The sequence below is a fragment of the Alternaria metachromatica genome (genome assembly GCF_023757995.1).
Source record: "Alternaria metachromatica strain BMP 0045 chromosome Unknown scaffold_1, whole genome shotgun sequence".
Taxonomy (NCBI): Eukaryota; Fungi; Ascomycota; class Dothideomycetes; order Pleosporales; family Pleosporaceae; genus Alternaria; species Alternaria metachromatica.
Window position 1 is genome coordinate 1240548 of NW_026055492.1, and position 13649 is coordinate 1254196.

The 13649-nt window shown below is 53.0% G+C and overlaps 1 protein-coding gene across 1 annotated transcript; it reads right to left on the bottom strand.

Moving 5' to 3' along the window:
* Positions 1-2488: 2488 nt before the first annotated feature.
* On the bottom strand, positions 2489-3194 carry J4E83_000402 (uncharacterized protein; the record flags this gene model as incomplete). Its single annotated transcript, XM_049327364.1, has 2 exons — positions 2489-2653; positions 2904-3194. 2 exons carry the CDS (start codon positions 3192-3194, stop codon positions 2489-2491), a joined length of 456 nt encoding a protein of 151 aa, XP_049193509.1.
* Positions 3195-13649: the final 10455 nt, after the last annotated feature.

Consider the following 13649-nt stretch of genomic DNA (forward strand, 5'->3'; position numbering starts at 1 on the left):
TTATCAAGATCCTATAGTCGTATGTACAAGATCTAGAAGTTGAAAGGAATATATTGTCAATGTTTCAGCGGATCGTACGCGCGAGGAACACTAGATCAGTACGAACACTACGGCCAATTTTTTGCGTCTTATATCACGAACTTATGAGTACTCCTGTGTATTCAATAACCGGTTCTCAATCAGTATCTCCTCCGTTGATGTGTTGACCGCAAGGCCGACTCAACAACCAGACAACCAGGTCTACACCACATTTGGCCTAGCGTATTGTGCTGGGCAGTAACGAGATCCTACACATGGCTCGGCATAAGCGCTAGTCCCTGTATGCACTCCGAGTGACGCTCCTGTTGACGTTGATGCGGCGTGGTAGTACATGTGGCGTGGTACCTACGTAGCTTCACAGCAATCTCTACCGCGCAAAGCTTTCCACCCGTGGACTGATGTAGTGTTGTCGTATTTTACTTTAAGACACTGACTTCTTTGCCTCACTTGCACCACCCTTGTTTGCTTCCTATTCCTATTACTGAGCTGGGCAGCTGGGTGATATCCCTTGACTTCCAAGGCCCCTCACCGCTACCACGCAAGAATGCCCTTCCCAATGGAACAAGTATCGACCGATGTCTTCGCATGTATAACGGAACACCTCTGTAGCAGAGACCTATGTGCAATGGCTCGCGTCTCCAAAGCATACCGCTCTGCTGTACAACCCCTTCTCTGGACCATCATTGAGATGCACCGCCCAGGCTTCCATACGCAAACCGCACATAAGGCGCTCCGAATCGAAGAAGCTACAAGTCGCGTGACACCACCTTATGATACCGGTCCTCGAAGCGAAGCACTATACCAGCCAGCTCAGAAGGCACTCATTCAAGGCGAGAAGTTTCTCAATGTATTCTCGAGTGGTGAAACACCAGGGGAAAGGCTGGTCGAAGAGAGGAAGAAAGAACTAGGCGCGTTGGTGCGGTGGCTCTGTTTGCCGACGCATTTCGCCGCACCCAACAGCATGGCCCGAAGCTTTGCACATTTTGTGAATTTGGAACATCTAGAGATCTCGTGTTATTGGAAACCAAATTCAGGCTTGGATGAATCCAAGGTACAGCTGCCAGGATTGCGAAATTTGAAGACGCTCAAATTGCGTGGTTATTTCCCCGAGGAATTTGTCAGATGGCTTCTCACGGAACCTGATCGGATCGAGGAACTTCATTTGGCCGTCTTGGATCGTCCAATAGGCTGGTCGGATTCCGAGAATGCTATACCAGAGGATCAGATATTTGATTATGTAGAAGAGATGACGGAAGGAGGGTGTACGAAAGTCGAAGAGGTGGACTTGGAGGGTCAAGAATATGTTACCGCTCGTGCTCTTGCATGCCTGGTTCCTGAAAGCATATCGAGACTGGTAAGTCTCAAGACACTGCATCTTTGCAAACCTGGAGTTGGTACCGAGTACGAGCAAAGAATGATGTACTATTCTACATCATCCGACGAGCGAATTCTGAGGGAGTGGAGCGCGCTGTTCAGAGCGACACGAAAGACGCTGCAACACCTTATCCTCGATCAACGACCCGTCGCAGAAGAGAACACGGGGGATAGCAACAGTAACAAGGTCAGTTTGTGACGTATTGACGCATGTGAAACATACACTGATTCCATACATCTCCCTCCACAGTCGTATATGAGAGAATGTGCGAATGGCCCTTCTTACGATCGATTTGTCAAAATAGTGCTTCCTGAGTTACTCGACTCTGAGGCTTGCCCAGAATTGAGAACCATCCGGCTGTTTGGATTTGAGAGACATGATGAAGGGGTCGATGCGAGTAATAATTTTGTGAACTACCCCAATCGCAGTGTCGATGTACCAGGCCAACTTAGAGCGAGATTTCCTGACGCTGAGGTGTCAGACTACGCTGGTTGCCGGTTGGTCATGTGCAATTGGTCGGGAGAGCTCGAGACTTGTAAGTTCATGGACGGACGCTACTGCGTACCACTAATCTAGCCAATATTCTGATCTTTGAGTAGATGGAGACGTATTAAATAGCTATGATACCGACGACGATGAATAGTTTCCAGGAAAAAGAGAACAGTGCGTATGGTTTTCAGGCTTTCATTGTACTTGGTATCTAGGTTCAATCAGAGTCGAAGGTTATTGGCGCTTTTTCTGATATCATGACCTACAACAAAAGCTTAGGAGCTACGGCATTTTCCGCTGCCATGTCTGCCTTCGCTGAACCCCTATCTCGACAAGCTTGGCTATTCCCTCGTTGATTTTAGCTTTTGGTGTTCAAAATCGTAATTGAACGTGCCCTCGGTTCCCAAAGTAGTCGTTTACTTCGGCCTGGATCGCAGCATGCGAAGCAAGGCAGCTGCGATAGACTATCAAGTGACTAACGAGTCACAACCAAGGCGTCCGACACAATGTTCATAAGCTCTGTTTCATAACTATCAAGTATACATTAGTCGTACAGCATAAATACAATTCGTATTCGAGCCGCGATCAAGCAGCCTTCGTCCTAAGCTGTACACCATGCCAGCTCTTGATTTCGTCTTTCAGTACTTCATTGACCATCTTGTGTTGCTTGATGACCGTCAAGCCTTTGAACTTGGGGGACTCGATCTGGATGGCATACATGGACCCGCAGCCGCCGCTGATATCTTGTACCTGTGCCCTACATGTCAGCGATCGTTCAAACACTAACTGAACCACACTCATATCCTGCAGACGTGTTGCTAATGCTTCGATATCTGATGTGCGTCCAGACTTGCAATATACCCCGCAATAATGATATGACGTGCATGCTCGCGGTGCAGTAGTCGGTCGTGCGATCGGTGTGGTCAACGCATAGCGCTCCCAACTCCGCACATACGCATCTCCAAGCGAGAAAGCGAGAAAGCGGGGAAGCATTACATACCTCCAGCTTCACGGGCTCCAACTCCGCTTTGATCTTGTTGAAGACGTGTAATTCTGCCTCGTTGAGGTAATCCGGTGCTTCAGGCGCCGCGCTGGCTGACTGCGAATATGATCGCGTGCATAGCTTGGGCAAATGTGACTGTCGTGATAGGCTCGATCGCAAGACTGACGACTGTTGTGTCCTACATAGTGCAGAGGTAGACGATGTGAGGAGACGCGAAGTCGGTCGTAAGCATGGCGCTGTGGCTGCGGAGGCTATGCGGCGAAGAAGAATGGCTCTAGATGGTGCCATTGTTGCGGTATGAGGGGCTATGAAACGATGTCAGCTATTGCCTCTGATGTGTCGTGTTATTGGTGTGCTACGAGAGTAACATGCTTACAAGATCTTGTGCAATGGTTGACGCGACGACCTGACCGACGTTTGGCAGTTCGTGAAGTTCGGCATCGCGAACTTCGTCATAGGCCCGAGCGTCTGCCGCCAAATCACATGCCTCGATTACTAAGTTGCACTCAGATGCTGATGCTGCTGTGCCCACGATTGCACAACCTTCAATTTCACTGACTGATTTGCAAAATATCCAGTCAGCTTCGCGTTGTCCACCGCTGGGTTTTCTTCGATCTCAACACCAAGTGGCAATATATGTGATCAGAGGCTAACCCGCGCGTAGCCTGTGTTGCACAAGCTGCCCAGGCGTGCTGGGGCAGGCTGGCGTGAGGGATGCCGACCCACCAAGTGTCTCGAAGTACCTCCATGTACCTCTTCTATCGCCAATCTTTGGTTCGCACCGATAACAAATTCTATTAGCAAAGCGCAACGTCCAAGGTTTGCAAATTCGCACATCACTCCACCAGGCATATTCACAACATTGAACGGTGGATGTGTCTCCACAGTTCGTCTCCGCTCCATGCTGATGGCGGAGTGCATATCACGGCACCTCAGCACACCAGGCCACCCTTCACAAGCTTACATGGGTTTTAGGGAAACAACATCCAAACGACGGACCTGGACCCCTCATTTCCAAGACACAAGCGGCCGAGACCGTTCGGACCCTGATCAGCGAAGTGCAGCTTGCGACGCATGCTTCCACATGTTGAGGACAGGGTGGGAGCACCAACACTCCATCAGGACGTCCTAAACGGGTCGTCGCACGCCAGGAGGCTGCTTCGAGCCAAGCTTTGCATGAGGTGTACGCCACATACATGGGCTGAGCCTTCCCGCTTGTCAAAGGATTCGTTCAACCGATTCAAGGAACGGCCTCGTCTTTCGTCATATCAAATCCTTGGGCGCCTCTGAAGCATGAGAAGAGATCATACTGCAGCCACATGACGCGTTATGGATTCTTCGGGTCTTCCCACTACGACATCAATTATTGACGATCATCTTGATAAGGCGGCTGCATGTCCGTGGAGGTCCTATGGTCGGAATGTCTGGTAGAGGTTGTGCCGTCCAACGTCCATGTTCGGTTTTGGCTGTCACGAATCCTCTAATTTAGGCCATTTATCCCGATGTAAGGGTATATCGAGTTCAGATTAAGACGCATAGAAGGAGCCAATCAGCCGCGCGGCCTTCGGCACTTCACAATCACGGTAAAGTAGTCACACCATGGGATACGCGCTGGTAAATACAGACGCAGATTTTGCTGCTAAGTATAGCTTCACAACGTACGCGACTGCAACTTTTGTCGCAAGTTGATGGAAGAAGACTTGATCTGAGCAATAGCATAGCACTGTGAGGCGAACCTTGACAATCGCAATATAAAGAGCATCGTAAAACAATATGGTTCTGAGAGGCACCGTGGAGCGGCATCGATTACATAGAATGAAGAGGCTCAATGATACTACCAAGACTTCACAGCCTTGCCATTCATCAGTCACTTCTGCGATTGACCAAGACTAGCAACGAGTTCCCAGAATGCGCACCTTCGTCTTGCTCAGTGCTCTGGCAGCGCTGGTGCTAGCAGTTCCATATCCTCAAGCTACAGACATATCGATCCCTCCAGGAGCAACTCTCATTTCACTCTCAGTAATTCTACCGACATCGACTACTGCCACGCCAGATTCTACTTCGCTGAACATCCCAGTCACAGCTTTCCCGACGAGTGACCCCAGTTCAGACGACGACGACGATGAAGACCCAGAGTTGAGTTCGTCGAAAAGGCCACCTCATTGGGAGCCAATCCCAATCTTTACGAAGAAATGCCAGTGCCAATTAGCGACAGCTCGGTACCCATGCTGGGCAACAGATGCACTACAGGTAGGTTGACGTACATGATACGATGGATTCAGCACATTATGATTTGTCTAACACAAGCACCAGAGCTGCCATTTCGAAGAGAACTTCTCGTACGGCTGTTACATGCAAGCCGTGGGTGGATGTCCAACACCAACACGCATCGTAAGTGACTCACGTTCTGCTTGAGATGAAGGCGCTATACTAACACCTCGCAGTGCAGCAACCTCTTCCAACCTACGCCTCGTCCTGGACCTCACCCATGTGAATTGGGTCCCAATCCACCAGTCGTGACAAGCTTTCCTACTCTCACCGGTTCGCCAATTGCCAACTTCACTCTACCAGTCATACCAACTGCGAACGTGACATTGCCTACGGTCTCTTTGTAGAGGAAGTAGAATGAATTTGCGTAGGACGAGGCGGGAAGACCTTACACGCTGGAGGAGAAGCTTTGGCAAGGTAGTGCGCTTAGAAGTGATACTCTCCCGATACAGAAATACGTACCATCCAGATGCAACATATTCCGCTTACCTCTAGAGCCCTCTAGGATCCCAACGTGCAAATTGCTCCTCTCCCATGTCCCACTGTTACTCATCGCTAGTATGCTGTATTCAACAGTTGCGACACGATCTTCACCACCGTGAAACCTCCGGACCAATATCCACCCGTTGCATCGCGCCCATCGCGCCTCTACAACTATCCTCTCCGTCCCGCACGCATCGGAAGCCTTCCTCACGCAGCCTTAGCTTCCGCCGAGTGACTCCCCATCCATCGTCTCCACAGCGCCCACCTATTTTGCGTCCGACGTCGAACTGAATGAATCATCGGCCATAATTATAGCCGGGGGGTTAATGTGATTTTCCGCGGGGCTGAGCGAGGCGCTTCACTGCGTCGCGCTACACATCCGCCATCTATTGGTGCACAAGCGAGAAGTCGGATCAGGAAATATGGAACACTCAACGCGTGGCTTGTAAGAGAAGAGAGATGGTGGGATAGGGTAAGTAAGGGGTGGACGTGATGGGATGGGAGACCCACTCTCAACAGTTCGAGTTTGCAGCAATTGTACTAAAGACCTAGTCCACGGCCCAATGCGGGGCTCGCTCACCCACGCAGGAAAATGAGTTTCGTCGGCTTTCTCGCTACAAATGTGGAGACTGGAGTGCAGAGCCCAACTGTCAACTGAATGTCCTGTGCTCAACGCAGTTGTCGTGTGGAGAGCCACGGTGGAGAATGGAGTAAGTCATACGGTAGTGCGTGTAGTGGGCCAACGATCAAGGGTTTGATGTCATGGCCGGAAACGTCCGATGGACTTCACATGTCGTCGTCTCGGGTATTTGAGTATGCGGGAGGTCGAGTGGGTGAGAAGTTTGCATATGTCAAAGCCTAGGCGTTGATCGGACCCTGGGGTTCCAAGGACGGAGATTGGACCCTTGATTTTTTCGGATAGAGTTGAGCCGCAGGGTCAGTGATGCTGTAATACACGAGGAACCGTGGTACGGACGTATGATGGCGGCCTTCGGACTTTCGAGATGTTTTCGGACCGCGGAGAACGCGAGACTGGCTTGGAATACGGTCGAGGTTGCTGTTTATCGCCCATCAATTGAGGATCCGCAAACATCTTACTCCATGCTCTTGACGATCAACGCCCATAGCCAACGTCGAACGATCGAAGCCATCGTTGTGTACCATGGATCCTTCACCGCTCGCTCCCCGCAATCGACAATCTCCGCATCTCTTGCCCCAGGCGCACAGATTCTCGCCTGAGCTGCATGTGACGCCCACCGTTCACACCATCCTCCAACCTTTGCTCCACGGATAATCGATCCCAACCCTCCTCTCCCCACATGAGCTCCTACAGTAGCATCCCAACGGTCCGCAGAATAAGCTCATCCGTCATCTAGCATCGCGTAGCACGCAATTCCTCAACACACCATATCGCGCCTACCTCGACCCCATTCAGAACGCCACAAGATCCGGAGTATACTCCATAAAACACCTAGACCCTGCTTTCATGGCGACAGGGTAAAGGGAGGCTCCGTGGACCCTGCCTAGATTACCTACAGCCGCCCATGCTACTGACTAACGTTAATTTTGCTGCTAGACGCTCGTTCTGACCGGATGGTGGCCAACGTGGTGCATATGCTCATAGATGTGACAACGGTGGTGGGTAGATAAGCGCAGTGGTGTGTCTGTTGGGAATTTGCCGCACCGAAGATGTCGTAGCCAAGACAAGGATGCGACGATGATAGGGCAAGCCACAAGCACACCGTTGCGGCTCAACAACGGTGAGATTCTCATTCGACTGATATCGTACAGATCTGATGTGTCAGCTTTCGTTCTTCTTCCGACGTCGGAGGTGATTGATAATGCTGAGAGAACTGCAGCATGTGGTTGCAGTGTATCATCGTAGGTTTTGATGATGCGAATTGATGATGGAAAAAGGATTCATGCGAGTTGCTAAGAATATCGCAGCCTTGCGCGCTAGCATCCTTATGCCCTAGCCTCGTCATCTCTTGACTCAAAAACTCTGCCCCTCATGCTCGCTTGGAGATTGACAAGGATCTCGTCAGCCACAGCCAACTTTGCTGATCGCTACGGCGCAGCATTGAACTTTGTTCTCCACACAGCTATACCGCTGGTATGGCAAAGGTCACAACACTATATCGTCCCATTCAGTCTTGGACTGCTTCTGAGGTTGCGAATATTTCCAAGGATGATATCACACATTGTATGCCTTACGCCACGCTCAGATAAGTCGTAAGCGCCTACGCATTCCTTGTTCGTTGAGCGAATCCTTCCCGCTGCATTCGCCACAGTTCGCAGGCCGCTCGTATCCAGTGGTGTGGCACGAACTGGGTCACAAACAGTGCTCTAAAATGCCGAGCAGCCTGTATTGAGAGGGCTTGCCGATGCGACAGCGTCTAGAATCGTTTATATCATGATAGACATGTGACTTACCTTCCGGATCAAACAGTACTGTGGCTGACCGACTACATGTACACATGATGATTGCGCCTGCACACTCTAGATTGCATGTTCGCGGGAGTTGAGCAAAGATGCTCACAACACTCGACGACCTTCGCTAGAACGGTCAGGGCAGCTCACTCGTCATGTCGGTCCCAAAATGTACCCACAAGCCGCATTGCTGCGTTATCTAGCACCACAGAGGTCGAATACAGAAAGTGCGACCCCGCATTACGCTCTACCGTTCGGCCTATCGCCGACCATCCTCACACCCTCACACAATACATGAGACAGAAGAGGTGGCCCCATAGAAGCGCCTCTTTCCCAGCCATTACGCTGTTTGTGTAGTTTTGGTCAGATGAGGCAACCCGCTGTATAGTACACACATGCCTCGAATGTATGGAGGACAGCCGACTGGGGCGGGGTGCTTTTGTTGGGAGTGAGGGGAACGCATGCATAGATCATGCAGGTGTAACATCTAGGCGCGTTGTGTTCATGCAAGAGGTGACAGGCAACGGGCGAAACTGCCCTACGCCTATGGGGTTGGCCTTGGAAGCGTTATCAGCAATCACATGTCTGCGTACGGCAGGTGAGGAGACGGGGCGGTGGAGATGAGGTCGCGTACAGGAACGTGTCAGGTGAGCTCGGAGACAGGTAGTGGCGCATCTTGTCGGGGGTGCGAATACAGAAGTGGAGGCTGCACTGATAGGATAATCTGTGCAATGTCAGATGAGGACGGCTAGAACAATCTTACATGCTTCGCGTAATGTAACGATGCCGAGATAACCGTTATCGAAAGATGAGGACACCGGCGAGTCCGTTTTCAAGTTTTCGCATCATCTCGGACGCCCTAATTAGGTCAGTTCATGCTTGGGTAGGACCACTTGGGTATCGTTTCAACATGCGTCTAAGGTTTGCCTTATGATCTGAAGCTCTGATGGAGTTGGTTCCATCGCAGAGGTGTCGCGCAATGCGTTGCGGCCTACTTTATCTGCTCGCAAACGCACTTTCCAGATAGACATGGTTACACAGCATAAGCCACCCGGACGTCGGAATGTATGCCTAAGCCGACTTATCCATTGGCGGACTCTCAAGGTCATCGTCCCGAACTTCAGATGATATAATCTGGTGTTGTTGTACTATTAGTGGAACGATGATGTGAGCATGCTTAAGATCTTCAAGCTTGTAGTATGAGAGTGGGAGACTACGGTACGTCCTGCACAAATGATGTCGCCTTTTGCCCTGCGTCTTCGGATCCTGGATCTTTAAAATGGCAACGCGACCGATCGAGACGCTTGCTCTGCAGATACAGCGTGTTAATGATGCGACAATTCTGTGGTGATGTTTGGTACAAGACGTAGCTCCCACTACCATAATCGTTCAGGTGCCTAGGTATCCTCCGGCCACGTGCACGACGTTCGCAGCTCTAGCACAAGGCAGTTGACAGCGCACTAGGACCTGAGGCTAGCACTACAGTCATCGGCGAATTTCTCACTTGTCAAACTGTTGAATGCGATCATGCCCTCCATCTCTCGATCTGCTACGCCAGCTTGACTCGGCATTAGCATTTGTATGGAGTCCCTGCGAAGTACGAACAAAGTTGACGATCACGATCATCATCGGGCCTTTGCTGGCAGTTTTGTCGGAGGACAGCTTTGTCTTTCGGCCCGTGAGTTAAGAGATCGTGGGGTGGGGCACGGACGGGGAGACGTCTCCCACTTCCCACTGCACGGATGCGACGGCTCTCTCCCTGGCTCGACTTCAAGTCATCAGACTATGGTTGTGTCCGTATCTGGAACAATACCCAGTAATGAGCGGATTTTGAGTGGATGTAAAAGACGAATTGATGAAAATAGAGGGAGAAGTAGCGGTGAAGGTCTTGCAAGAACAAGCGCTGACAAGCATTGGGGTTCTAGGCTGTATCGAAAGGCAGGGTGATCCTGCGCGCAGTACGCGGAAGGAGTGGGAAGCCCAATTTTTCGCTTCACGAGAGTCATCGGAGGGTCGATGTTGACGTCACGCATCGTGATCTTGCTTATGAGTTAGAAGTGGGAGCAAAATGCCGTCTGAGTGGGGATGCAATTGTTAGTCTTTGCAGTCCGTGACATGCCAGGTGGTACGTGGCATTACTCCTGAATGGCTGCCGTCGTGAGTGACACATTGACAAGTGGGCACTGGAACTCAATCGCATCACTGTATCCGGCTTTGGGTAGCGGTGATGAAAGTTGGCAACATCGCAGTCTGGCGTTACGCGCCCAACGCAGGCAGCCCCGTTTTCGCACAGAGCGTTTGCTAGTGGATCTTCGCGATAGAAGCTCCTCTATCGAGTACGTAGTAAAGTATCGGGGAATTCCACTCGGGTTCTTTGTGGACATCTGTCGCGTACCACGGTTAAGATCCCATCAAGGTGGTCCTGCGATAGATTGACGTCTCGCTTGACATGCCAGCGAAACCGGCCAAACTTGGGACCCGCCTGGGTCAGCGTGACGGTGACAGTGCATTTTCCAGGAGTTGGTAGACCAGTGTGCGGCTTGCGGGACTGCATCCATCCGACGCTGCGCGGGGCAGGCTAGACATCATCTTGACGGGCGAGACGAAAGCGACAGCAACGAGCCGCGTATCCTTTGCTGGGCCGCTCGCGTTTAATACCTTGATACTTGCTTGACATGATACAGGCACAGCCGTGCTCAGCCATGCGCTGCTCAAGCTCCGTCGCATTGTCGCGATTGCTGTGTCGCGGAGGGCAGCGGAAAGCGGGTTAGTTCGAGGCGGAACTGGTCCAAGCCCCGCTCGATGAGCGTGCGGAGATCGACAAACTGGAGGAAATCGATGATAACATGGCGGGGGCCCTGTCAGGCGGTGACAGAAGGCGGCTCCTCCGCGGGCTTTGAGTGGCAGCGATGACTGCATTCTGCCACATTCTGACATGACTCCATGCGGGTCACTGCAGGCGACCAGTGGGCATGGGGGCTAGCGTGCCCAGTGGGCCTCGGTCTGGCCAGCTTCGCGACGTCGCGACCTCCCGAAAGCAACGTTTCAAGCTGGGCAGGATGGAAATTATCGAAATAAGCTCGCGAGCAGCATCGAAATCCTGATCTCCGACAAAGGGCCTGGCGAAAGCCTGATTTAGTACTACACATGTGCGTGATTGTGCCGCGATCCGTGTTCCGCCTGGCCCACGTCCATTTGCAGCCAAGGTTTAGCCAGTGTTAGCTTTCAATAGACAGCAATCTCCAGCAAGATAAGAACCGTGGTTCAAATTGTAAGAGAGGCCGTGGGGCGAGGCTCAATGGGTCTGCTCATCTGAGGGCTGCAAAAACAAACTAGGCGCTCAGCCACTGGTCTGCAGCGCCGGGTTTGAGACGAGGCCGCCTGTACTCAGCCCACGAGCGCAGTAGAGGTCCAACGGCGACGCGTAGGCGCGCCAGATCAGGGAACCCTTTGCGCGGAACAATGCTCCAGGAGATCAGCTCATCCACGACACGTACATGCTTTTGCGAATGGCTTAGCTGCATACGAGGCTCGTCTGGGCTGGTGGTGATAATGCGGGGAAGCTGTGAAGCCGGTGTTCTCCATGGCCAATGGAATGCGTTTCGAAATGGCGGCCATGCTGGACCGATCTGTCAGCGACACCGCAGCGACGTGGTTTCAGTTTGTCGCGCGACAAGTGCAAGACGTGCGCGCAGGCCCCGCCATTCTCACGTTGACGAACTTGGGGTACAGTAGTCCCGCGGGCTGCAGCAGAGCACGGTCAGACGGCGAAGCAGTAATCACAACAATAACTGCGAAGATGTCGTGAGAGGTCGCCGCAGGGGCCAGAGAACTGCGACCGGGATGGCCACTAGGCTTCCCCTTCTCCTACGAAATGTGATTGGCATTGGCCCGACCGCCCTTTCTCAAACGGCAAGCGGCACCGGCGATCTCGCTGAGTTGAGCATCGCGGAGGGGAAATTTTCATGGGAGGGCGGGCGGATTGCAAAGCCGTACCCTTATCGCTCCGATCGCTCAGGTACCGCACAACTTCACGCGCCGCAGTTTGGAGCATCGCCATGTTGCGACGTGTAGATGGGGTGGGAAACACGGCCGTTCGCACGCAAACAGTCCATGGGTTCGTTGCGATAGCAATGACATCAGCCCGGCCTCGCTTGAACATGGCACGTGCCCGAGCACGTCGCTGAGGGCCCTGTTCGCGTGGCTTGAGCGTTGCTTGCTTGCTTCTGAGACCAGCAACTGCCTGGCAACGGCTGGCAAATTGCGAACCATCCGAGCCGACGTCGTTTGGCCTCAGATCGAGTGATGGGGGTGGATTTGGCAGCTGCTGGATACGACGCGCCCCCCACGGCTGCTTGCTCGGTCTTGTTGGTGTCAGGCCATGTCTGTTGAGCTGGATGGATAGCAGACAGCGCGCGGCGTGCGTCTCCGAGCGAACAGCGGCTGTGTGCGATATAGCTGCGACAGACAGTGTGCAATAGAGCCGGCTGCTGGTCCACCGTTTCGACCTGTGGCCGTGCCAGGCAAGGCCGTGTTCGCTTGGTGTCGGTCGGGAGATAACGCAGAGAAGGCATCAGCTAATCCCGCCCAGCGCCACCACGATAGTGTAGCTATGGGTGGCAGCTTGTAGCCCCAAGTACCTCGTTCGCCTCGCCGCCGTCGGCCACGCAGCAACGGCGTGTCTTCGCCCCTCAGCAGCTCTCAGCGCTGGCCTCCGCTCCCGTTGGCCTCTCGCCGCAGTAGTCAGAACCGGTTGCTGCCGCTTGGCTGCGTGTGAAAATCCTTGGTGGTGCCCCGGTCTGTTGGGGTGGAGCTAAAAGGCCTTGACCCACCTGTGCATTGGTGGTGCAGCTCCCTGTCGCATCCCTGCGGGCGTCCGAGCGCCAGGCCTCGATTTCGCTTGCATCCTGGTTCAACGATTCCCCAATAGTCGCGGCCCTGCACGTCTTCAGCGCTACCGCCCTCAACACTCTTCTCCATCCCTCCTCCTCAGCACTTCCGGGCCCATCGCAGCTACGAGACCCTTTTAATAGGACTGCTGCAGCCAACAGGTGCTTCTTGGTTTGACACACGGCCCTACCGTCTCCTCACTCCACCGCCGCCTCGCCCACGGTCCCTTCCCCAGCGCTGCATCGTACGAGCGCCGCTGCTGCTTATACGGAAGCCCCGGCCTCGCACCATACTGCATCCTTTCGGTCCTTCGAAAGCCTCGCACTTCTCGAGAGCCTCCCCAGATCGAGCATCTCTGCCAATTCGACGTCATTGCAGCTTTTGCTAGCTGTCAACGCCCGCGTCGCACCCTTCCCTACCCGCTTCCGCCCAGAGCGAGCTTTGCAAGCCGTTCTTTCACCTATATCTGTAAGTCGGCCCACTCGACAGCCTCTCGTGGCCCCCATCACCCGGTGCCTCACGAGATTGTCGCTCCTCCTCGTGGCCGTACACTCGCTGACGCCTCCGGTGCAGACTGCCCGCTATATAATTCTTTTAATGCTCCCGACACTGTGAACGGCCCTCCACCACCACCCGTTCGACTCGCCGCCTCAACCCCACGGAGCCGACCGA